The 25,000-nt window shown below is 43.0% G+C and overlaps 2 protein-coding genes across 3 annotated transcripts in view; one reads left to right on the forward strand and one right to left on the reverse strand.

The window, feature by feature from the left end:
* The first annotated feature begins 60 nt into the window (after positions 1-60).
* On the forward strand, positions 61-5,066 carry LOC136668439 (3-hydroxy-3-methylglutaryl-coenzyme A reductase-like). Its single transcript, XM_066645960.1, has 5 exons — positions 61-370; positions 982-1,122; positions 1,543-1,701; positions 1,803-1,957; positions 2,582-5,066. Exons 2-5 carry the CDS (start codon positions 1,048-1,050, stop codon positions 2,634-2,636), a joined length of 444 nt encoding a protein of 147 aa, XP_066502057.1. The 5' UTR covers positions 61-370; positions 982-1,047; the 3' UTR covers positions 2,637-5,066.
* A 189-nt stretch (positions 5,067-5,255) lies between these two features.
* Positions 5,256-25,000, reverse strand: part of LOC136668177 (ceramide transfer protein) — a 56,860-nt gene continuing 37,115 nt past the window's right edge. The window contains exons 4-18 of one of the 2 annotated variants that reach the window (XM_066645518.1): positions 20,993-21,100; positions 20,217-20,355; positions 19,259-19,342; positions 18,545-18,702; positions 16,198-16,290; positions 15,666-15,752; positions 15,405-15,497; positions 15,022-15,096; positions 13,399-13,494; positions 13,100-13,232; positions 12,368-12,438; positions 12,016-12,144; positions 10,851-10,980; positions 10,520-10,655; positions 5,256-9,604 (exon numbers count right to left, since the gene is read on the reverse strand). In XM_066645518.1, coding sequence (XP_066501615.1) covers positions 10,528-10,655; positions 10,851-10,980; positions 12,016-12,144; positions 12,368-12,438; positions 13,100-13,232; positions 13,399-13,494; positions 15,022-15,096; positions 15,405-15,497; positions 15,666-15,752; positions 16,198-16,290; positions 18,545-18,702; positions 19,259-19,342; positions 20,217-20,355; positions 20,993-21,100 — 1,524 coding nt within the window. In that variant the 3' untranslated portion in view covers positions 5,256-9,604; positions 10,520-10,527. The remainder of the gene's footprint in view (positions 9,605-10,519; positions 10,656-10,850; positions 10,981-12,015; positions 12,145-12,367; positions 12,439-13,099; positions 13,233-13,398; positions 13,495-15,021; positions 15,097-15,404; positions 15,498-15,665; positions 15,753-16,197; positions 16,291-18,544; positions 18,703-19,258; positions 19,343-20,216; positions 20,356-20,992; positions 21,101-25,000) is intronic. The other variant, XM_066645519.1, reaches the window with a different exon arrangement.

Raw genomic sequence — 25,000 nt, forward strand, 5'->3', positions numbered from 1 at the left:
TCTGGGTGCAACTGACCTTGTGCCAGGGCTCCAGTGCTAAAGGTAAGTCTAGAGCCCTGGTGTGTGAAGTTAAATGCAGAAAAGTTTATTAGAATTTTTATGAATTTTTAAAATGAAAACACAATAAACACCCATATAAATATTCTCATTCTCTGTCTCTGTCTCGTGTGTGTGTGTGTGTGTGTGTGTGTGTGTATAGGGTACAGAGCAGGCTTTATTGAGGCTGAGGGAGCAGTTTTCTGACCTGTGTGTGTTGGCGGTCAGTGGGAATTACTGCACTGATAAAAAACCTGCCGCTGTGAACTGGATCCAGGGTCGGGGGAAGTCCACTGTGTGTGAGGCCACCATCCCGGCTCAGGTGGTCAGAGAGGTACAGAGGCAGCTTTTCTAAAGAACAAGATATATTGATTTCCCACGCAGACACGGGGAGAACACACCACACTCCTCACAGACAGTCACCCAGAGGAAACCCACGCAGACACGGGGAGAACACACCACACTCCTCACAGACAGTCACCCGGAGGAAACCCACACAGACACACCACACTCCTCACAGACAGTCACCCGGAGGAAACCCACACAGACACGGAGAACACACCACACTCCTCACAGACAGTCACCCGGAGGAAACCCACGCAGACACAGAGAGAACACACCACACTCCTCACAGACAGTAATAATATTACGAAGACTTTTACTCACAAATCACAACAATCCTCTGGTTTATTTCACACATAAACCAATAAGAAAAAAGCTCAGAAAATATAGAGAACTATAATATTATCTTTTGTCAATAATTCAATAAAAGACAAATCGGAGTGTCCCAGTTCTGTTTTCAAGCTTCCAACACTTTAAATATTTCTATACCCCTGTGGTCCACCCTTCAACGTCGCCGCAAAACTGAGCCTTTAGGGCTGTGGGCAGGAATCAGGACGCTGAGGAAAATGCTGAACTCTCCCACGTCTCTCTGGCTCCCTCTAGGTGCTGAAGACGAGCACGGCAGCCCTGGTGAAGCTGAACGTCAGTAAAAACCTGGTGGGCTCTGCGATGGCAGGCAGCATCGGGGGCTTCAACGCACAGGCGGCCAACATTGTGGCAGCCGTTTACATCGCCTGTGGACAGGTGAGTCTGAAATCTCAGCAACTGTCTGCTCTCCTGTTTCTCTGCTGTAGACTGTCACTAAAACGTAAACCATTTGTCATTGTACAACATACAACAAAATGTCTTCCACATTTAACCCCTCTGTGGGAGTGAACACACACCCAGAGCGGGGGGCAGCTGTCCCTGGCGCCCGGGGAGCAGTTGTGGGTTCAGTGCTTTGCTCAAGGGCTCCTCAGCTGTGGACTGAGGAGGAGGAGGACAGTTAGGGCTGTCACGATCATCACATTTGAAATGATGATGATTATTTGTCATACAAGTGACTGAAACCCGCGCAGGGTCCCTGGAGCGGTGCGACTCCGACGCTACCTGCTGCACCGCCGTGCCACCCCTCTAATTTAAATATGCAAAATAAAAATAAAATAACTCTCTGTCTCACTGTAGGACCCTGGTCAGACCGTGGGTAGTAGTAACTGTATTACCCTGATGGAGGCAGTGGGCTATAAGGGGGAGGACCTATGGATTTCTTGCACTATGCCCTCGATCGAGCTGGGAACAGTGGGAGGGGGCACAAACCTGCCCCCACAGCAAGCCTGTTTACAGGTACACACACGTTTTCTTGTTGTTTTTTTTCCTCTCTCTCTCTCGAATATAATTCTCATAGTACTCTCTTTTATTGTGTGTGTGTGTGTGTGTGTGTATAGATGCTGGGTGTTCAAGGAGCGAGTGAACACTCTCCAGGTGAAAATGCCCGAACCCTGGCTCAGGTTCTCTGCGCTGCGGTGTTGGCTGGAGAACTGTCCCTCATGGCCGCTCTCGCTGCTGGACATCTCGTCAAGAGTCACTTGACTCTCAACAGGTAACACAGCACCACACGACCCACAATGCCCTGCAGAAGAGGGAATGTGGGGAATATAAGGAATGTATCATTTGACAAGTACCTCCTTCTTAAACACAGTTCCTGCCCCTTACCTGTGAACGCCTCCTCACGATATAATAATCAGACCCAAACATTCACGCATTCATTCATTATCTGTAACCGAGGGTCGCGGTGGGTCCGGAGCCTACCTGGAATCATTGGGCGCAAGGTGGGAATACACCCTGGAGGGGGCGCCAGTCCTTCACAGGGTCCCAAACATTTAGAAGGAGTTAATCAGGTCGTAAAGACACACCGTTTACTGTTTGAAAGATGTTCAGATGAAGTCAGAATTTACAGACTTTGTATTGGACTTGACCTTAGGTTTAACCCCAAAAATCTCACTTTGTGTCACACTCAGTGTTTCTCTGATGGTCGGATAAACCCAGGAATGTTTTTTTGTTTTCTTCTTATTGTTCAGGCTTGAGTTTGGGTTTAAATTTTCATCCTTATCTGAGAAATCCAGCGTTTGTTGCCGTCCTCGCTGTTGTTCCGTGTTTAAGAAGGAAGTGCAGAACATACCCATATGTGTTTTGCTCAAAGTCTGAGGTCTGTTTCTACCCCCAGATCAAAGGTCCACCTCCCAGAAATGTGTGAATCCTCGCCGAGGGAACCTTCCTGAGAACTACACCTCCCAGACACGAGGCGGAGAGCGCCCTGCTGCATTCTGGGAAGTGGAGTCTGTTATGTACTGTTTTACTTTTGCCAAAATTCGCTCTCAGGATGTTACCACTACAAGTCGGAGGAGGCAACGCAAACACACTACGTTCAACAAGAACTGAAGGGTTAAAAACCGAATAGGTCTGACGTTCCGGAGGAGGGTGCATCAGCGTCTGGGCCGTGACGGACGTTTGTGCTCTGTATGGATGCAGGGTCAAGGGTCATTCAATGTAATTGCTTACATACTTCACAGACCTGAGGGGTATTTAACAAAGCCAGATCTCTCCTTGTATCTCTTTGAACAGCAATACGTCATTGACCACCAGAGAGAAGGGTAAAGATGCTCTGTACTCCCTGAATGAAGCAGTTTCTTCTCCACAGAGCGGGTCTCCCACATCGGGGCTGCCTTATTTAATGTCTCTGTTCCGTCCAGGCCACTAGGTGTCACTATTATGGCAGTTAAAGCATATAATCCCCCCCCCATTCCTCCAAACTGAGCCGGTCCAATAGTAATAAGAAGTTGCGGGACTCTGTTGCTGGGACGATCCTCAACTTTGAGCTTAAGTTATCTGGCTAAACCGGGATATCTCGCTTTGTTAAATACCGCACTTTATTTAACAGGAAACTGAGGGATAACACGTCACCAGTGGAGTGCTCCCAACTAAAGACTTGAACGAATAATGTTACTAATTATGTCACAGAAATCCAATGTGGTTTAACCCTTTAATGCCCCTCTATGAAATTCACCGCCGTCTCTGGTCTGAGCACGAAAACTCCGGACCGTGAACAGGATGAAGCCCTTACTGAAGAGTGAATGAATTCACGTTTAATTCATTAACGAACGGCTTAGAGGTGTGTTTAAGTCTGTTCTGAACCTGGTTCTCAAATAGTTTATACTTTACATTTACCCTGTGTTTAATCATTGGAGATTACCAAGTGTTTCTTTTGCCAAACGGAGTTCAAAGAAAAGATTATGTCAAAGCAGTGATGCTTTAGCTCGTCGGTAAATAACTCGGTAACACACTGAAGCCGATTGCACTAACGACTAATACCATGGTTTTTTTTTTGTTTTAAAATAAGGGCAGTTCCACCGATGTTTTCCACATCTCTGCCGTCAGTAGCCATCCTTCAGAGTGGTTCAACTGTGGAGAGACGCCCAGATTTCCTTCCAGTGACGGGTAAAGGAGCCAGGGGTTTTATTTCCCCTCGTCCAGGGGCTGTTTCTGCCTTAACGCCCTGCTCTAACTATGAATGGAGTTTAATGCACTTTTCAGACCGAGAAAGTGTATCAATATTTATATAAATTACTTATATAAACTTTTAAGGAAGCACTTAATTATTCGGATGTTTGGTTCCATTCATCCTCAGTTTCTACAACATTAATCTGTCTACAGAGATGAGTCTGAACCTCAGGTTTGAAGCGTTTCTGTACGACAGAGCGTTCCACACCAAACCCACACTGCATCACTGTCAACAGATGAATGTCGTAGATATTTTGTAGAAAACGTAGTGGACCTGCCCTTTAAATAATATAAGGACACGGTATGTGAATTGTATTTAAAGTGTGTGGATGCAGCTGCTTAGCTCTGTGTCTGTTGTGTGCGCATGAGCAGTAAGTGTCTGTCTCTGTCTGTCTGTGTGTCCATTTGCTAATGGACAATCCTGTCTTTGTGCCATGTGGCCTTTATGGAGCGTACACACACACACACTTTCTGCCGGGAGGGAGGGGGTTAAAGTTGCAGTCAGTCATTTTTAATCACCAAAATGGTGCACAGTATTTAAGATGATTATTATTGTTGCAGAGGTAGCAGCTCACATGGTTTGAAGACTGTCGCTTTCTAAAGAAGAACCTTAGAACTTTACAGAAGGGAAAAAACATTCTTACCTTGAAACGGAAGTCAAGGTAAAGATTTTACTCAGTTATTTTTGGAGCATTTCTATTGGTCCATTCATCGTGAACGTGTCACAGTGTGGAGGACAGCTGCTGTGATCAGATGGGTGAGACCCCAGGCCACTAGGTGTCAGCGTAACGGTTCATTGGACAAGAATCCATGGTGAAAATGACTGAATGCTCCTTTTAAAGGTGATTTCTGCATAATTCTGTGGTTGCAAACAGACTTTCAGTTACTTTCTCTACATCTGATTAAGCAGAAATCTGGAAAGTTCAGTGGGGTTCCCCTTTAAGGGGTGAGGGTGAGGGTGAAGTTGCTGTGACACACAAGTGCTTTTAGTGTCCGTTATTAATACGAGGCATGCGTTCTGTTCCCGATGTTCTTCCTCCGCTGAAGCCATGTGATAAAGCTGCCGTCCAGTGAACGTTCAGTTTAATATTTAAACAGATCCTCTGCGGCTGTGTTATTGATTTATAAAACTATTTTATTAAATAATAATTTACTACATGCTTGGCTCTGAGAAGTCTATTATTTCTTTTGATGTGTTGTTTTGCTGCATGTGAACGTGCCCCATTTTAAATACGACGTTTACCTTCGATACGGAAAAATCTATTCTGTAGAACACTGCTCAAAGCATACATTTCTGTACCTAGTGTGTGTTGTTATTTACTCGTCCGTGCCCAGTCACTCCACTCAGACAGTGTTAGTGTGATTATATCTTTATTTACAGAAATGTTGTTTGTCTTTATTCAAATTACATTACATTCAGTGCAAATGCAACAATGACAAACTACTGGTATTAGAGGGATGTCCAATTCTGACACACACACACACACACACTTCACATTCATTTCTATTAGGTGCAGAACTCCACCCTGATTGGCTGTTTCCCATCGTCGCATTAAGAAAACGGTCCAATCAGCTGTTGATTAGATTCTCAAGATTATATTCGCCTTCCAATACTTTCCAAACAGCTGTGATTTTCCTGTTTGTTCAGAAACACAGCCCTGGAGCAATGTTTCTGATGCTTTGTCACTGATTCTGAAGCAGTGGAGTTGTGCACCCTGCGTTAGTGAAAGTCCACTCATTTTTCAGAATCTGTGCCTAATCAAATCATTAAGACGACGTTTAGGAGTCTCTCTCTGAGTCCGAATCGTTCGCAGTGATGATAGGAGCCAGTTTATGGTTTCTACTGTTTTTACACAAAATGGTTGTTTTCGCTTAAAATCTTTTCAACAAAAACATTCGTTGCGTAAAAGGGAGTGTTACATTTAAGATTTCCCATTGATTCCACAACGGCTGGTTGTGGAGGAAATGAACTGCTGGGTTTGTGATGTACACAGACCCCTGGTTCCTCCCAACACCACTGGAAATAAGTGAGTTTCTCTACAATCACCCACTTCACACCAAAACACTGTCGCTGTTCTTACACCTGCTTTTAAAGAATTAAGCGCACACTGAAAAATCAGTGGAGTTCATCTGTAGTTGTAGCCACTAAAGAGGGTCTGATGCGTCATTAACAGTTCTCCGCCTCTTTAACAGAACAGAGCGAAGACCAAGGCCTTCACTGGAGCTTCAGATTTAAATCTGTTACAAACTCCACCCTCGTCATCAGGCCTCGAGGGTCAAGGGTCATTAAAGGGTCCACAACATTCAGTTTCGTTCGTGTGGGTTTCTGATGTAAAACCTTTAGGATTCATAAACACACACTCCTCCTTCAACAACAGAAATAGAGACCGTGCTTTTAAGACTGAGCTGGAAATGACGTCTGCTCTGAGTGGCTGTGCCACATGCTCAATTTAAACCTCAATTTCAAAATGAGGCAATACGCATAGCACAGGCCTCATTGTAAACGTATTATTACACACCGAAGAGGAGCTAACCTTCATAAATAATCCACGTACGAGCCATTTCTGACTTTAAACCCTGCCTCTTTCCGCAGAGACAGAAAATGCTGCGTCAGTCGTCTGCGTCATGCCCATACGAGGAAATCTAGATGAATGCATGTGTTCTCCATGAGAAAATACCCAGCGTTACTGTACTGCTTCCTGTGGTTTCACAAAACAAAATGGTTTCAAAACATGTCCTTTTCCCCGCCCTCCCACAATCCCCCTGGACCCACTGAATTATGAGAAGTTTACATATGAACATTAAATAACTGTAAACTAATAAAGTTAGTCGTCCTCCAGCCCTTCATCAGTGACACAGGGCGCTGTCGGAGGAGGGGTTTAAAAACTCCAGCAGCTGCTGCTGTGTCTGATCCACACCTCAGTTACACCTCAGTGTCATCAGAGAATAATCCACCACCCTAGCAGTGTGGTGGGTCATGACCTTTGAAGAAGAGGGTGAAAAGGGGCTAACAAGTATGCAGAACAACAGCTGGACTACTTTCTGTGATTATAGAACTACAACATGCTCTTACAGCGTCAGAAGAGCGGATGACAGTGAAGATAGAAACAAGGTTATTTCAATGTGTACCAAGCCTACTGCTGCCGACGCAACTGTGGACAAAACCGCTGTTCTGTTTGGGGCATTTGGGCCGGGTCTATGATGGTAATGAACAGATCAACATTAGTTTTCCTGCAACATTGGATATGTTTTTGTTTTGTGTACATTTTAGTTTCGGACATTTTTGGAAGCTGGAAGTCCTTATATGGGCATGAGGAGAAGCACAGACCAACAACACGACTCCAGAGGTCTCCCCGGGAACAGAATATAAACCCGATTGGTATTTCCCCCGTCCCAAGAGCACATCTTTTAGGCGTCTCTCTGTCCGCGCTGATTGCAAACTCACATCTTTTGAATAATCAGAAGTGTCAAGTAATAAAAAACTAAAATGTCATATCTTCATTTCTGTACCAAGGTCAGAGGTCAGACATTTTTGAAGCCGTCCCTCTGGTACAGAGATCATGGCTGTGGGAGGTACCTCGCATCGAGAATCAAGACTGAGGCACTTCACTAGGGATTTTACAGACAAACGCACAACCTTCTTCACTCCTCGGACCCGGACACACCTGCAAACACACTCGTTTACTCATTCACATTCTCTCTCATTCACACAGAGACACACACACACACACACACCTCTCTCCCCCTCTCTAAGGCATGTGGAGTTTGATGGATCACGCAGAAGCATTGGCCGACAATCTCACGCGGTCGAAGCAATAATTAGGAAATTATATACAAAGAATCGAGACGTAAAACATGTGTCTGCCCCTATTTTAAAAATCCCACGTTTCTCCACCTAGCACTACTTGGATCCTTAATTGTGCTACGGTACGCCACGTCAAAGCATACAATGTACAACTAAAAACGTACAAATTCAGAGATTTGAAATCAAAAACGGCAAAAAACAAACAAAAAAAAAAATACAGGAAAACCAAAAGATAAACACTTTTCCAAACCACCACCTCCTCCTCAGCACCAGACGAACTGGGCTTCATCAAAGAGATCGGGACGAAAAGGCAGACGATGTTGGTTGTGGTTCATAGGTCAGTGACAGCCCTCAGTGACAGTTGGGGGGAGGGGCGGTGGGGAAGGGGGGAGGGTCTCAGCGCTGTTGCCTGTGTTGGAGGGTAATAGCAGCATGGAGGTGGGAAAAGCAGGGAGCAAAACAACCAAACTGCAGCAACGAAACCCAGAATCTTTACTGTAGAGTGGTGTTCAAAAGGCTACAGTGTAATGACGGCTATAGAAATGATTACAGCCTCGCGTTTATAAAAGACTTATTCCAATACGCACTGTTCATGACAAAGTCTGCTTTGGTTTAATTAGAGCTCAAACACGTCCACCATGAAAATAACCCCGTCACGTGACAAGTCATGTGACGCTGTCGTCATGTGCCCGAAGTCTGAAACTTCCACAGAAAGGATTTCTTTTTCATTTTCAAGAGGCGCTGTTGTGTTTTATCCTTGTGGTGTTTTGACCAAAACAATGACAGATGTTTCATTAAGACGCACAGTTTCAATAAAGCTCAATAAAGCCGTGAAGTTCAGCTAATAAACTGTGACTGTCGATGACAATATGCAGAGAGGGAGCCCTAGTTAACTATCGGATGCTGGTTATGACTGCGGACATCGATATTTTAATACTGTTTTGTGCAGAAGTGTGTTCGCCGTTAGATTTTATCACAGTGATGTTCTCAGCGTAAACAATCTTAATAATTCATCAATTTAACAAGGCGTGCAAGAAAACGATCACTTTGTTATAAATGGAGTTAAAGCCCCTGGCTGAATCTCAGACGACTCCCCATCATCTTTGGAGTGCACTAGGTCAAAAACAACAGCTCCTACACTCTTGACAGGTCAGCACAGGCCAAACAGAAAGACATTTGTATTAACGCGTGAGGTTCTTGAGGTCCATACACCCTCTAGAAAAGATGTAACATGGAACACACTATCTGTGGGACAGTGAATCATTTGGGATTCGACCCTCTGCGTCTAACACGGGTGTTATGTCAATGTTTTTATGTAAACTGGTGCCCATTGGAATAAGTATTTATAAATGTTTTTGTACAGCTTTGTCAGTTTATTTTGAAGGTGTTGTGCAGACTTAAGGACACCACACTACAGTAAAGCAATGCCAAAAAAACCTACTTCAAGAATTAAAAATAAATCTAACGACAAGAAGCAGGACTAAAATGGAGCTGTTTTCTCTTCAGCTTCAAAAACAGCCATTAAATAAACCTCTGACTTTATCTCACATACATACATCTCTCTTAACATTAATATATAGATCTATCTCTGCCAGAAAATACAGATCAATGCTGAAGTTTGAAAAGCTCTGTACTCCTCTGCTTCTCTCTCTTTCTCTCTCTCTCTATATATATATATTTATAAACGGATTAAAGCCACAGGACCGCCTTAAAGTCTATGGGGGCATGTAGGGAGGCCTGCTGCCAGGACTTGTGGGTAATGTAGTTTTCTTCATATGGCAGCCATTGTTCTGAACAGTCTGGAGATAAGGGGCTGCAGTGAGTCGTCCACATTGCCAGGGGGCGCTGAGCTGGGAGTGTAGAGGGGGACGCAGTATGCTCAGACTGGAGAGACAAAATAAAAACATGCGATATATTTATTAAAACAAATTCATGCATTTTAAAGCAGAAATAACATTTTTAGTAAACAATGAAAACGTTCAGAATTAATTAATTGTCATTAATTAATACTGATATTTTGTTAGAAGTGACGTATTCAGCGCAGAAACTCTAACTAGACACTATCAGTACGTCCCAACACCTAGTGAGCTGTCTAACTAGAGAGCATTTTACGTCACAGTGTGCGCACTCTCGACACGTAGGCTGTCCCAATTCATAGACACCTTAAATACGCTGCCTACTGAGACACCTTCATGTGGACGAATTTTAAGGCGGCATCAAACCCTCCCTCAGTCGCGAAGGCAACCCCTTGATGCAACGCAAGCACAACTCCCGTCTATTTCACTCTTCCCCCAGAGCAAAGATAAATAAAATTGCAATAAAACAGGACGATTAGAATCCACCGCGCCGAAACGCTGAGGGGACGCTAGCTGCTGAGGGAAGTAAACCTCCGGGTTCCTTCCACGCTCCAAAAACACAAGTTGGTAGGTGGATTGGCTCAAAAGTGTCCGTAGGTGTGAGTGAATGTGTGTGTGTTGCCCTGTGAAGGACTGGCGCCCCCTCCAGGGTGTATTCCCGCCTTGCGCCCAATGATTCCAGGTAGGCTCTGGACCCACCGCGACCCTGAACTGGATAAGGGTTACAGATAATGAATGAATGAATGGTGTTTGTGATCCAGAACTTATCATCCAGCCTCAGTAACCTCACTAGTGTTTATGTGGCTGAATAACTTCAGCAGAAAAAGCTCCCTTTAACACAAATGTTGAACAATTTATTTTTCACAAAATTGGCCTGAGGTTTGATCTGTGAATGAAATCTGAGATTGTTTTAATGACAGAGAAGGTTGTGTAAGAGCCACACCTGATTTCTCAGAAGAGAATGGGTTTTCCGGCAGTTTTCTCCTGGACGTAGGAGGTGAAGCGTTTCAGGAATTTGGGATATTCTCTCTTAGCGACGGCTCTGAGTACAGATGCTGGAGCCCAGCCACCGGGATTCACTGGACAAAAATGAACAATCACACATCCATCATCATCATCATCACACCACTGTCTCTTAAGGAGCAATGTACTCTTAACTCATCAGATTAAATAACTGCTTCATAAGTCTCTCTTTAAAAGAAGTTCTGTCAAAGACTGGGTGGTCAGGTTGGATTCATTATTAACACAATTATATATTAATAAAGTTCTCTCACCATTGGCGACGTATGTGATTTTACACAGTATGTTGTCTCTGCTGATCTCTTTGTCACCCTCTGGAGGACTCACCAGCGTCTGGCAGATCATGGCGATGTTGATTTTGGCACGGACACATCTGCTGCTCGGCTGAACGACACAGAGAGAGGTACAGCCTCAGTGAAAGTCACAGAGTGCAATCTGAAATTATCTGGATGTTTCTCTCACTGACTTCAGCATTAAAGTGTTGAAGGAGCACTAGGCGATTTTTTTTTTTAAATAATGCATATTATTTAAAGCTAATTAAAAATAGCTATTTCAGCAATGGCATCAGCACAGGTATTTTCGGTGCCTGAGAAAACCTCAGTGACAGAGTGGCTTTGTGGTTCGTCTAAGGCACCTTGCACCTTGACACTGGTAGAGATTCAGGATGTGGTTAGGTGGGTGAACTACGCTAACACAGACAGGCACTCTGGTGGTCTTCAATGAGAATCTTTAAAGGTGCACAGTTTCAGCAATGTCCCATTAATATGGTCAAAACATCAAAAAGTGAAAAAAAAAATCCACCTTTTCATTGCATATGCCATTAATTTGGGTTTCTGGAGCCTACCAACCCACGTCACATGACAAGTACAGAGACTTTAGAATAGCTCCGTCCCCTCGTCTGAGTCTGTCCAATCACAGCGCTGGACCCGTGTTTACGTGAGAGCGCAAAGACGAGGTTAAACGCAGCAAAACAGACAACGAGTGCAGAGAAATAAGAGCACTGAGTAAAAAGTGAGAAAACGAGAACGGAGAAGAAAGAGAACAGAGTGAAAACGGCTAAAAACCAGAGCTTCTGCTCCTCACTGCTGTGCGCTCGGGGTCGAGAGTGAGCGGGCGTTCTGAACAGGGCTGTTCAGACAGCGAGGAAGAATGCTGCTGTGGGGTTTGATCCTTGTGGAATTTTAACCAAAGCAAGTCACAGACAATTAGATTGTCTCAATGGCTTGTGTGACTTATGAAATATGACTGTGTCTATTGTTACTGATTACATTTGCGAGAAAAATGTGGCCAGTAATCAATATAATCAACAAATACTGCAGCAGTTGGTTTTTAAAAATTGACACCAAAAGACGTGCAAACACAATGATATACAAAGAGATCGGGCATAAACACACATTTCCAGAGCAGTGGGTTCCTTACCTGGGCATTGTCGTGGTCAACAGAGAAGTTGCAGACGATCCAGGTGTCTGGGTCGTTCTCGTTGTTGGCGAGGATTTTACGGATTGCAGATAAATACAGAACGTCTCTCTGTGACGCAGGCCACACCCTCTGAGGGACACAAGACGTTTACATCACGTCAGAGGAAAAGGCAGTGTGAAATATACACACCTAATTATTACCCCTAACAAGTCCGTTTCAGAAAGCTTCACATACCATTAAGTGGGTTTGATCTAATACAAGAAGCAGCACCGCCTTCTGAATAAATACTAGCACAACACTTAAATCAGTGAGAAACAAACAGAAAGAATATATTCTGCTCATTCTGTGGTACCTTGTGGGTCTGGTAGATGATTATGGCGTTATCGGACAATGTCTCCACTATGTTGAAGTTTTCGACGGTGGCTGTAATTATAAAAAAGGAATAGATCACGAAAAATTCACAATCAATATTTATTATTATTAAATATATATTCATATTTTAAATAATCATACATGTCATATGTATTCATAAATATGCTATACGCAGTAATGGAGTCATTTTAAAACTGAGAAGATAAAGCTGTCCCTCGGGCCTAAGGCACTGCCTGGTGAAGGTGAGCATTATGTGAAACGCCTGAACATTGATCAAAACAAAATAAAGCTCAGTACAGCGACATAAAGAGCAGAAACAGAAGGGCATTACAAAGACTAGAGATGTCTACAGAAATGTGAGGAGTAAGATGCTGGCCGATGATGTGAGATGATTCGTAGTTAGAGTTGAGCTTCTGAGGATGTTTTATTCAAACGTTCAGCACTACATTTTAGTATAAAAACATCTGAAATATTTCACACGGTATTCCCTGGGAATTTACTTACAGAGCTATTCCAATATACTGTGACACTCCGAATATTTATCTACATTTCTACATCACCACGCATTTCCCGACAGGAACAACAAACAAAATGACTTGGGGGGGAAAAAAAAAAAATTCACTAAATTTCAGACATATATTTAATCTCCTGTTACGTTACAATTAGGAGTGTGTGTGTGTGTGTGTGTGTGTGTGTGTGTGTATACACTCACTCTCCCAGTCATTGCGGACGTCTGTGTCCCAGAAATAGTGGCAGACTTCATGACCTGTGACCCCCTTCACTGAGTGTGTGGCTTTAAGAGGATCCAACACAATACCGTTCTCCTCAACCTCTCTCCTGTACACCTACAACACACACACACACACAAAAACATGAGCATGCGCAAAGACTGTTACTCGCCAAATAATGAATGAAATGAATGCTTTGGTATTTGTGAGCTTTGTGTTTGTAGCCCAGAAATGACAATAAAAAGCACTTCCATAAAAGCTCCTTCCTCTCCTCCAGCCTCACCTTCATCTCTCCCTCCTCCACCACCAGCTGCCAGTTTGCGTCTCCACCCACATCCTGCAGGGAGTACGTCATGTGATTCTGCACCATCTCCTCCACCTGTGGGAGAACAGCGAGGAAGACAGAGATGAACAGGACGAGTGATGATCCGAGGTCACGTCCAAATATATGCCTCTCTGACCATTTACGTCTGTAACAGCAGCAAGAGCGAAAAACAAAAAGTGGGGCAGAGGCCATTTTTATCAATGATTTATTTTACTAAGGCCATGCTAAAACCACAAGCGGCAAGCAAATGAAGTAAACAACCACTTATAGCAACAAGGACTGCACAATACAGACAAAATACTAGATACTAAATACTAGTCATTGTTGTGCAACGTATTTAAAACCCATCAATGTGAGACAGATTAAGACCGGCCTTGGTTATTTGGATCAAGATGTTTGCTGGCTGAAAGGCTCGGCTAGATACTGAAGCCTTCTGCAATATCAATGTAAAACTAGAGCTGAAGTATCAGGGGAAACTACCACATTGTGATATTTTCTGACTGATAGCCAAATTTCAACTTAAATTACATTAATTCATTCATTATATAAGTGCTTATCCAGTTCAGGGTGGTGGGTCCGGAGCCTACCCGGGATAACTGGGTGCAAGGCAGAAACACACCCTGGAGGGGGCACCAGGGCGACACAAACTCACACCTATGAATACTTAAGTTGCCTATCCACGTGTGTTTTTGTAGCATGGGAGGAAACCAGAGCACCCGGAGGAGACCCACGCAGACACAGAGAGAATACACCACGCTCCTCACAGACAGTCACCCAGAGGAAACCCACACAGACACAGAGAGAACACAGCACACTCCTCACAGACAGTCACCCAGAGCGAGACTCGGACCCACAACATCCAGGACCCTGGAGCTGTGAGAGAGACACTACCTGCTGCTCCACCATGCCGCCCTGACTTAATTTACAATTGATAAAACAAATATCTAAATTAAAGTAAAATAAATCAGGTCCAGATTTGTTTTTATAACAAAGACGACAAAGGATATCTGTTTTTAATTCTGAGCACTGAATGTGGAGGCTTTTAGTTGTGGTTATGTTCACACCACAGTTGTTTGGCTATCTCTGATTGGTCTAACTTTGCTATAGACCTTTGCTATTTCCCCACTGTTTTGATAATATAGGCTAGAATAAAAACATCATTTCTAGCCATTTGAAATATGCAAATCTTTCAAACTGTGAGTTCAATATAAAAACAATATTTCATCTCTATGTATAACTCAAAATAATGCAAACACTATAACTTGTTTAAATATATATTACCATATTGTGCAGCCCTCACCGCGACCGATTTCTGCTCTTAAACAGATTTAAAATGCAAACAATAACAAAAGAGAAGTTTAAATAAAACAATGCATTAATACGACTCGTTAGCCCCGCTTTACTTTCGGCCCTGTTAGCGACACATTCCCTGGATTAGCTGCTTCAACACGACATGATGTCCATGTCTCATCTAAGTGTAGATTTTTTAGCTCCAGTACCATGCCATCATCACAGCTGTAAATCAAACTACAGTCCACAAGAGCAGAGTTATTCAGCCAGGAGCTAGAGGGCGCTGTTTACCTCAACACTGAATCTGTGCTCATGGAGAAGTAGTGAGGGGCTGGGGACTACAGCGCAGGACAGAGGGGAGGAGGACTGGAGCAGAGGATGGAGAAGAAGTGCAGGAAATTATTGGTAAGCAATAATATTAAGTGAAGTTGGGGTTGGAGGGAAGAGAAAAATTTGGGATAACACCAAAAGTACAAGAGAAAAGAATAGGAAAAGAAGACGGCATCTAAAACCTGACAAATGTGTAATGAAAATGATGTGCTGCCCAGTTAACATCACTGACACGCTCTTAAAACTAAATCTTCACAGCATTATCCAACATCTAAAATTTCCAAGTAAAAGCAAAAGCTTCAGATGCACTATGTCAGGCACGAAATACAGAGTCAGACGTTCACCTTCTCAGCGAAGCGGTGCGTGCCCATGGTGGAGTAAGCATCTCCTGAAGGCATTGGGCTGATCCTCTGTATCCGACACTTCTCTGTGTGAGTCTGCAACACACAAACCCACACACACACATCATCATCATCTGTTAGATTTAATACCTTATGTGAGCAGACCCTGAAAGTTCAACCTGCTCAGTGTTATTCAGTGCTCTCTTCAAACATGAATCAGGGATAAAGGAGTGGTGTGAGGAAATTAATAACCCATATATTCACCTGTTCCTCTATTTTGTCCTGTCTGTCCAGAGCAGCCTCAACGGCATCGAAGAACTCATCCTCGTTTATAAGACTGTTCGGGCCCTCCTGAGGACAGCAGCGGGAGCAAAGGTGGAGAGAGAAAGACAGACATTACATTGCCCAGTTTTTCATTTCACCAATATATCAGAGAGGGAATGTTAAGCTCAAAAACTCTTCTTTTCTCCAGATTTATCACTGCCTTCCCCGTATCATCACACCATATATGAATCCTTAAAAGGCTCTAGCTCACTGCTGATGGTGTGGTGTTCTGTACGCTTCTAAAAAAAATAAAAAAAAAAAAAAATAAAAAAAAAAAAAAAAAAAAAGGGCTACTCCCCTTAAGTTAATGTCATGTCACAGAATTAGAGTTTGTTTAATTACAGCCAAAAACAAGTTTTCTTTTAGAAAGAAGTGTGTCTGCACGGGGCTCTGTATATGATAAAATGTGCTGCATCTAAGCTCTTATTTAATCACATAATGAAGATTATTCAGTATTCCTTACAAACCCCACCTCATAGTCTGGGCCTCCGAAATGAGATTTCTTCTTCAGTTCAGACAATGCTGTTTTATAGGCCTCCTCCACTCTCCTCCTTTTCTCTGTCTCCTACAGAGAGAAAGAGTAGGTGGGAGAATATGAGGGGGAGAGAGAGAGAGAGAGAAGAGAGAGAGAAAGAGAGAGAGAGAAAGAGAGGAGAAAGAAAGAGAGAGAAAGTCAGAGAGAGAGAGAGAAATGTGAGCTGGAAGATTCCCTCTGGTCCACCCTCTCCGTCTGACTTAGGGTGGATGTGTGAGTGTACACAAACATACTTTTATTCAACTCATTTTCTTGTCTCTGGACAACAAGGGGAGCCCCAATTGAGAACAACCCTCTGTCATTCTCGAGATGCACAGGGGAATCTGAGCCAAAGGCTAAACAATATATGATCTTTGTTTTATTTTATCAGTGCCTATAAAAGTTGGGCTTAAAAGGCACTGTATACGCTTTTAATCCAATACAATATTTGTAAAAATTCATCTCAGGTTTCTTGTGGTTTCACTCATTTTCCAGTCTGTTTGCGCACTGAAATGAAGTCTGGTGCTCATACACAGCCCTAGCTCAGTAACTGGGAGACACAGAAAGTGGCTAGGACCAAGAAACACAACACTCTTCCAGCCAATCAGCAACAGGCTGCGTTCCTGCTCATGCACAGGATGGAGGAAGGGGAGAGGCATTAAAGACTGTTACATGTGCATGAGTTTTGGGGTTAGAAAGAGAAAGAGAGAGGAGCCTAATCGTGCCCCGATGTGTCACCAAGTGGACAGACCTTCACGTAAAGGCTATGCTTCTACTCACATCCTCCTGCAGCACCACGCCAGGCACAGACAGGTCTAGAAAATAGATCCCTTCATTCTCTGTGTTACAGATTCATCATTCTCTCAGAAAACAAAAGCTTCCATTTTGCGAGAGCAGGAAGCTGCATGCAGTGATCCAGCACGTGTCTGCAGGAATCTGCCTCCGCCGACAGAAACACAACACCCCCCCCCACCACTCACCACCTCAACTTCCAACTCACAGCCGTCACTAAACCGACTGCCCAAACTGATCATTTAAAAAGTAGCAGGAATGACAAATCTAGACCAAACTAAACCGCATTACACTTTTAAACCATTTCTCTGTGAAGGAACCCTAGGGATGCTCCAACAATGTTGGACCAAACCCTTGCATCTCCACATGTGCAAGTGCAAGTCACTACTTTCCGGTCCGTTTGTCACTAAACTATGACAGCGGTAATAACAATGTGTTATTTTTAAAAATAAGACAATGTTAAAATGTCTTTGTTTTTGTGTTGGTGCAGGTTTTATTTCCAAAAGCAGCAAATATTACGTCATCAATAATGCACATTTACGATGGTGTCCACCAATTTTTTATATGTATTACTGTAAAAGAACAGGCAGAGAATTTAAATCATGGATCCTCCACAAGCAAAACTGCAAACTAATCACTGCAGATTCATCGATTTATACTGTTTATTCTGTAATATCAGGTCTAATGGACTGCATTAGTCCTGCTGTCTACTGTCTGTCATTAATATAGAAAGCAGACTGGCTATAAAAGGCTCCAAACAGAGGGGTGGCCAGACCGGAGCGTCCAAAAGCTCAAGATGTTTGGAGTTAAATCATTTAAACCCTTAGTTTCCATTAGTCCATAAAAAGCCATTATCTAATACACTCATATATTTAATCTTAGGCTTCGGTTATAAATTAAACATCGTAATCGTGGTATGTTAGTGATAAACAGTCACCAAATTTGAGATAAACCCAGATATTTCATGGCTCAAAGAGATAAGTTAGCGTTCCGTTGAAGTGACGTTAACTAGTCATTCCTCTGAGGCCTCAGTCTGAGGGTGAACATTCACCTAATAGTGTTTTTGAAATTGTTTATTATTTATTCTCTCCTCAGCTCTGGTCATGGCCGGCTGCTACTGCTTCGGTTGACTCTACGCCTAGCACCAGCTCAACACGCTTTGAGGAGAACTCTAAGCGCTAAATGCTATTTCTGCTGTTAGCAAAAGAGCCTGTGGTGTTGAGTGATGACTCTTTCTGGCCAACCAGAGATCACTCGTCACCGACTCGACTCTGGGACTTAAAAAAAAGAACCCGGTTCCAGGACCAGGGCAACATTTACCTGATGGAAATCAGTAAAAAAAGCAGAGTAAAGTCGAGTACCAAGCACCAAGCAGTGGAAAAGTGCCATGAGTCGGTGGTAATGCAGCACTAACTTCACTCTACATTTATTTTCAGATTTTATCAGCAGCAAAAAGGGAGAGATCAGGTTTTGTTCAGAGAGTCATATGATCAGTTATAATGAGTTATATTACCTTATCCAGTCTCCTCTGCCAGCTGTCCTCTCTCTTCACCATCAGGTCGATGCAGTGAGAAAGTGTGGCCAGGATTCCTGCTGTAGTGGCCTTGAAGGTGATGGCCTCCCCTTTAAAGTCTATCCCATTGATGCCCTTAGTGCTCAGAGACTGGAACACTACACACACAAGTAAATAAAAATAAAAGAGTTTTACAGGTGGACTGAGTTATTACTGTGTGATAAACAGAGAGTGAGAGAGTGAGAATGCAAAGAGGACGAGGAGGAGGAGGAGTGTACATTTAAAGGTGCCGTCAGTTCTGTTAGTCCCTGCTTCCTACACCAAATTTAATCCCTTTAAAAGAAATACTACACAACTTATTTTTCTAATTGTATTCCAATCACCAAAGATCACAGTTAAACAAACAGATCAGCACTGACCAATATGTTAAAACAATGCCCGAATGCATGAAAACAATACATTTTGCACCAGGAGGTGGAGTGGGAGAGAAAAACCCAGATGTTTTTGTAGGAAATAAAGCTTCCATATTAAACTCCAACTAGACTTTCTTTTAACTCAAAGCAGATTATTCTTTAAATGAATTTCCACGCTCCACTTACCAAACGTCTTCCACTGGCCCTGGCACAACTTCTTAACGAATCCCAATGTGAAAACATTAAACTCATTTAAACGCCTGCCTTTGGGAAGTGTTTGAGGTGTTGATGTTAAACTCACATTTCTCTCTGCTGCCGTTGTGATTGTGCAGGTATTCTCCATCAGAGCGAGTGGTTGGGAAGTCATCTTCATCGTCCTCCACAACTGAGCAGAGAAACACACACACAATGAACTCAATGGCCTCAGTGGAAGGCGCTGCCTAGAGCTGCCAGTGCACTGACACACAAACTGTACAGCGCCACTGTACCAACACAGCACTACAATAGAGAAGCTCCCTCTACACGGAGAGGGGGAGAGAGAGAGAGACTGGAGACTGACTGAGAAGCAGGACTGAAAAAGGATAGAAAGAAGTAGATGTAGAGAGATAAAAGAAGAGAGAGGCACGAACGAAGTGGGAGGATAAGTGAGAGAGAGAGAGAGAGAGAGGGAGGGAGGGAGGGAGGTGAAGGGTGGAGGACTGAGAGAACAAAAGCAGCATCTGATTGTGTCAGACAATCAACAGACCACTGTAATGCTGCTGAAGCATCCTGCCAAAGAAAGAGTGAACAAGAGAGAGAGAGAGAGAGAAAAAAAAGTGTGTGAGAGAGAGGGCAAGAGAGAGAGAGACAAAGAGAGAGAGAGAGAGAGAGAGAGAGAGAGGGTGAGAGAGAGGGAGAGAGAGAGCAAGAGAGAGGGAGAGAGAGAGCAAGAGAGAGAGAGAGAGAGAGAGAGCAAGAGAGACAAAGAGAGAGAGAGCGCAAGAGAAAGAGAGAGAAAGAGAAAAAGAAAGAATTTTACCCCCAACTCTCAGATCAGATCTCTCTTCAAACCATGTATGAGCCGAATGCTGATACTGTTTAAAAATATTTACAAGCAGAGGCTGTGTAATGATCAGTTAAATACATGCCCCATGCTCTTCCTGAAAAATGAATAACTTCTAGTTCATTTTGAATGGAAATGAAGTAAATAAAGTGTGGCCTCTGAGTTTTGCACAGTCCTTTATCACTCTGCATCAACAAAGAGAACCAAAACGACTCACTCTTGTCTCTCTGCAGCTCATCTTTACACACAGCGTCTGCGCAGGCATCAAAGTACTTCTGCAGCGTGTCCACCTGACGGCACAGGATGTCTCTGAACGTCTCCATCTCGGCCAGCTTCTCCCGCAGACTGTGGCCCTTCTGCAAGACAGAGACAAAACGTCCAAGGCCTGTTCAAAAGTATTCAGACACACGGAGGTGGGCGCGTTTGGGACAGATTTAGTAAACGATAACAGAGACTCGATGCAGTGCCTATGCCGTTGTGAGCGTGTTGATGTCTGCATCGCCCTGCAGTAACATCGCCGCACCACTAGGGCTGAACCTCAAACATCTGCCTCAACACTATGCAGTGCACAATGGCGTGGTGCAACAGTATCACTCTTATACATCTTTAAAGTGCACTATTTAGGGAGTAGGTGGTTGTTGGAGACAGAGCACAGTTTAAGGAGGAGGAGTTCATGTTTTGTACTTGTTTGGTTAACCTTACAATGTCCATCGGACTACTGACCAGTCACAGTGGTTGTGGTGTGCCTCATGTAGTTACATTTATGGAAAGGTGCACGTCAGGCTTCACGTCGATGCGTTGCCTAACGCGTAGATTCGATGCAGAAGTGTAAACTGGGTTTAACTGCTGTCATAACATTAAGGAGAGTCATCGGAGGAAACGAAAGGCTGCTCCTTTAAAGAAACGTGAAGGTAGACTACAGTAGAGCTGCTTTGGGGAACGTGAGCAAAACTGCATCCAAGCGTGTGTGTGTGTGTGTGTGTACGTTTCTACCTTGAAGGAGGAGGTGGAGGTGGCAGAGTAGCCACTGGTGGCGGATGTGAGAGACAGCATTGAGCCATGTCTCCGCAAACTGGACTCAGATCCATAACCAGACTCAGCCTAGAGAGAGAAAAACAGGAAGGACTTTGTGAGGCTTTAACAAGTTAAAATAAACAAACAACACTGCGACACTGTATATTTCCACTGTGAAACACATCTAACCCGGTTTAATGGCAATCAATCATACAAACACTCATTAATTATTCAAGAAATAAACACAGGAACAAGGTGTGTGTCCGCAGGTAATTACTTCAAAATCTGATCCTCTCTGATGCACGTCAGATTTGACTGGTATTTAACTCAGTATTAAAGACGCTAATTGCTGCAGAGGCCAGATGTAGAGGTCCTGTGTTACAGATATAGGAATCAAATACATATCTCAGACTTGAACTGAATTTCTACAGTCCCTGTTTATCATGAAGCACAAGCTTTTTCTTTTGGTGGAAGAAGAGCAATGCACGTGGTGGGATCATTATAACAGATCTTTACAGTAAATGTTAACAACAGGAGTATGGATATTACTGATTATTAACATCAAAGTAGTAGTGAAACAACTCGTGAGGCAAATTCAAGTGTCAAACCTGATCTCTGTACTTAGGAGTGGTTTCATCCTGCACACGTTTGGGGAACTGTCAGCACAGTCCATTCAAGTGTATTTCACGTGTGAAACGTTGCTATGTAAAAGGGGTGTAACTGCACATTTGGACATTAGGCTAAAAATAGACAGAAATTAATTTTGTTCTCCATAATGTGCTCTGTTTAACTCAATTAGCACAAGGCAAAAAGTCTATTAAAAAAGTTTAATCATTTATATATGATATTATTACAATTATATTAGACACAACTGGACTGAAGGTAATTTCACATCATGACATTTCCTGTGATCCCCATGTCTCTCCTTGTTAGTATCGTCTCAAAATAGAATCCATTCACAGCCAAACACAAACAGGATTACTCCTCTGAGAGTGTGTGGAAGACAGCAGCAAGACGAGACAAGCCCAGAGACAAACTGTTACACAAACAGATCCGGAGCAAACGACACACCGACGCAAATCATTTCTCATCATCATCATCATCTTTACCTTCAATGAGAGAGAGAGAGAGAGAGAAAGAGAGAGACACACACAGAGAGAGAGACACACACAGAGAGAGAGAGAGAGAGAGAGACACACACACAGAGAGAGAGAGAGAGAGACACACACACAGAGAGAGAGAGAGAGAGACACACACACAGAGAGAGAGAGAGAGAGACACACACACAGAGAGAGAGAGAGAGACACACACACAGAGAGAGAGAGAGAGACACAGAGAGAGAGAGAGAGACACACAGAGAGAGAGAGAGACACACACAGAGAGAGAGAGACACACACAGAGAGAGAGAGACACACACAGAGAGAGAGAGACACACACAGAGAGAGAGAGACACACACAGAGAGAGAGAGACACACACAGAGAGAGACACACACACAGAGAGAGAGACACACACACAGAGAGAGAGAGAGAGAGAGACACACACACACACAGAGAGAGAGACAGACAGACAGACAGACAGACAAAGAGAGAGACAGAGAGAGAGAGAAAGAGAGAGAGATCAGCTTTAATCCAGCTCTTAAACAATGGAACTAGGTGTGTTTGAGCGAGGGTCTTACAACACATTCACACTGTTACAACACACAGGGAGAGGATTAAATAATAATTTCTGCTGTCATTCAAGTCTCTGTAAACTTTGTTTCAGTAAATGAACTCGGTTTATTCAATTCAAAGCAACATGTAAACTTGTGATAAGATGCTCCACAGGGTCATAATAATAAAAATAATAATAATAATAATAATAATAAGCACTGGTCTATTTAAAAACTCCCTATTAATGTAATGAATGAGATTAGTAAAATATATGGAATTCAGACTCATTTAAGTACCATTTTACTTTAAGAGCAGACACTGAGGACACTTTTAGAGGGTTCTGATCTAATTCGGTGCCATGTCAGCATGTGTATTTCTTTAAAGGAACATTACACATTCTTTTTACCTTATAATCACAGCTTCAAAATCACTGCGATGATCCACTGAGGTGTAACAGAGAAAACAGAGTCTCTGTTGTTGTTTCTCCAGCCTCAGCACTGCAAAACACGCACTATGTAACTTTTGGAGGCAGGTAGGAAACACTTACCCCCTCTTGATTTAATTCAGTGCTGTAAAAGTGTACAACTGTAGGGGGAGCCCCGGAGCAAAAACGCCAAATCTTACTTAAATGTTGCTTTAAAAAAACGGAAAACTAAGAGTCATTGATGTGACACACATTAGCACCCCCTTCTGGAGACGTCCCTAATCACGTGAGAAAATATGCCCTGTGTGGAGCACGTTCTAACCATGAGTAAATAAGTCTGATTCATATCTAATAAGCAAGAACTCCAGGTGAATTTAGATCTATTTTCTACGCCCCTGGTGACTACGGTTGTGTATTACAGGCCAAAATGATTAATATTCTTATGCAGTACTTTTCACTGGGGTCACAGCAACCATCAAAACCATCTAACCCCAAGTGTTAACCCATGGATACGGGGATGTACTTTAAAATAATATTCTAATCAAATAACCCTGGGTCCCGTTACCAGGATCCTCTTGTGAAATCAGTCTGAACAGAGGCCGTGACAGATGGTCAGAGACTGAAATGACCACCGAACACTGACTGCAGCATATTTCTACTGTAGATTCAGCACATTTTAAACAAGCTCTAAACGTTAAAGATCCATTTCACAGCCTCATAAAGACAGATGTCATAATCTCTGTGAAATGAACACGTTTTATTTCCGCATTCTGCTGAATCAAAGCACTGTAGTCACTTCCCTAAGGAGATAATAACAAAAATAATAATGTATCTGCCATGTATCAAACTCCCCTTCCCTCCTTTATTTCTCTCTGAACGTGGAATTTGCGTCAAAGCTGAATTTTCACACTTTATTTTAGTGCACATTGAACAAAAGACTAGAAAACAAATACCAAAACAAAACAATACAAGCTACAGGTAAATGGTAAACAGTGTAAAGACACAGACTTGTAATGGCGCTGCTGTACCATCAGGTGGCAGAGGTAAGACTCCTTTCCTCACAAAGCGGCAAAATCCAAGGTAACGACAGTTCAAAGGCAGAGAATAACCTCCCGGTATACAGAGCTCAGTGTTACAATCACTCCAGCCAATCAAAAAGCCTCTTACTGACACCCACACATCAATAACGTCCCTATCATCCAATCAGGCCAAGAATAGCCTGTGTGAGTGTTATGAGATCGATCGCATCACTGGCCAGGGAACAGAGAGCAATTTGCAGTCTGATGAAAACCAATACAACACACACACACACACACACACCCTGTATTCAATAATAAACAGACACAAACAAAATAAATCAAACTATTTTTATACAATGTGAGAATGCAGAATCATAAAAATGGCCCTGATATATTATACATGTAAATACCTACATGCAATGATATATTCCACCAGAATTTGATACAAATTAAATCCTCAACAGGTTTTCACAGGAGAAATAGCCTTTTGAAACTGTAGATAACACCACTATTCAAGTTATTGATTTTTTTTTTAAGAAAATGGCATTTTTCTTTGTATTAATGAATTGTCTGTGACCTGCTTCAGTCAAAACACCACAAGGATCAAACCCCACAGCAGTGTTCTCCCCCTGTGTCAACAGCCCTGTTCAGAACGCCCGCTTTCAGCGCCTGTTCCTTTAAATGATAATGAGCCGCTCGCTGTTCACCCCGACCCCGAGCGCACAGCAGTGAGGAGCGAGGAGCAGGAGCTCTGGTGTTTAACCCTTTTCACTTGGTTCTATTTCTTCTCTGCTCTCGTTTTCTCTGTTTTTACTCTTGCTCTTATTTCTCCATGCTCATTATGTCTGTAAAACACCATGTGACATTAAAGAGTGTATATTCACAACCTTTCTG

Source organism: Hoplias malabaricus, chromosome 15 (genome assembly GCF_029633855.1).
Source record: "Hoplias malabaricus isolate fHopMal1 chromosome 15, fHopMal1.hap1, whole genome shotgun sequence".
In the NCBI taxonomy this organism is placed as follows: domain Eukaryota; kingdom Metazoa; phylum Chordata; class Actinopteri; order Characiformes; family Erythrinidae; genus Hoplias; species Hoplias malabaricus.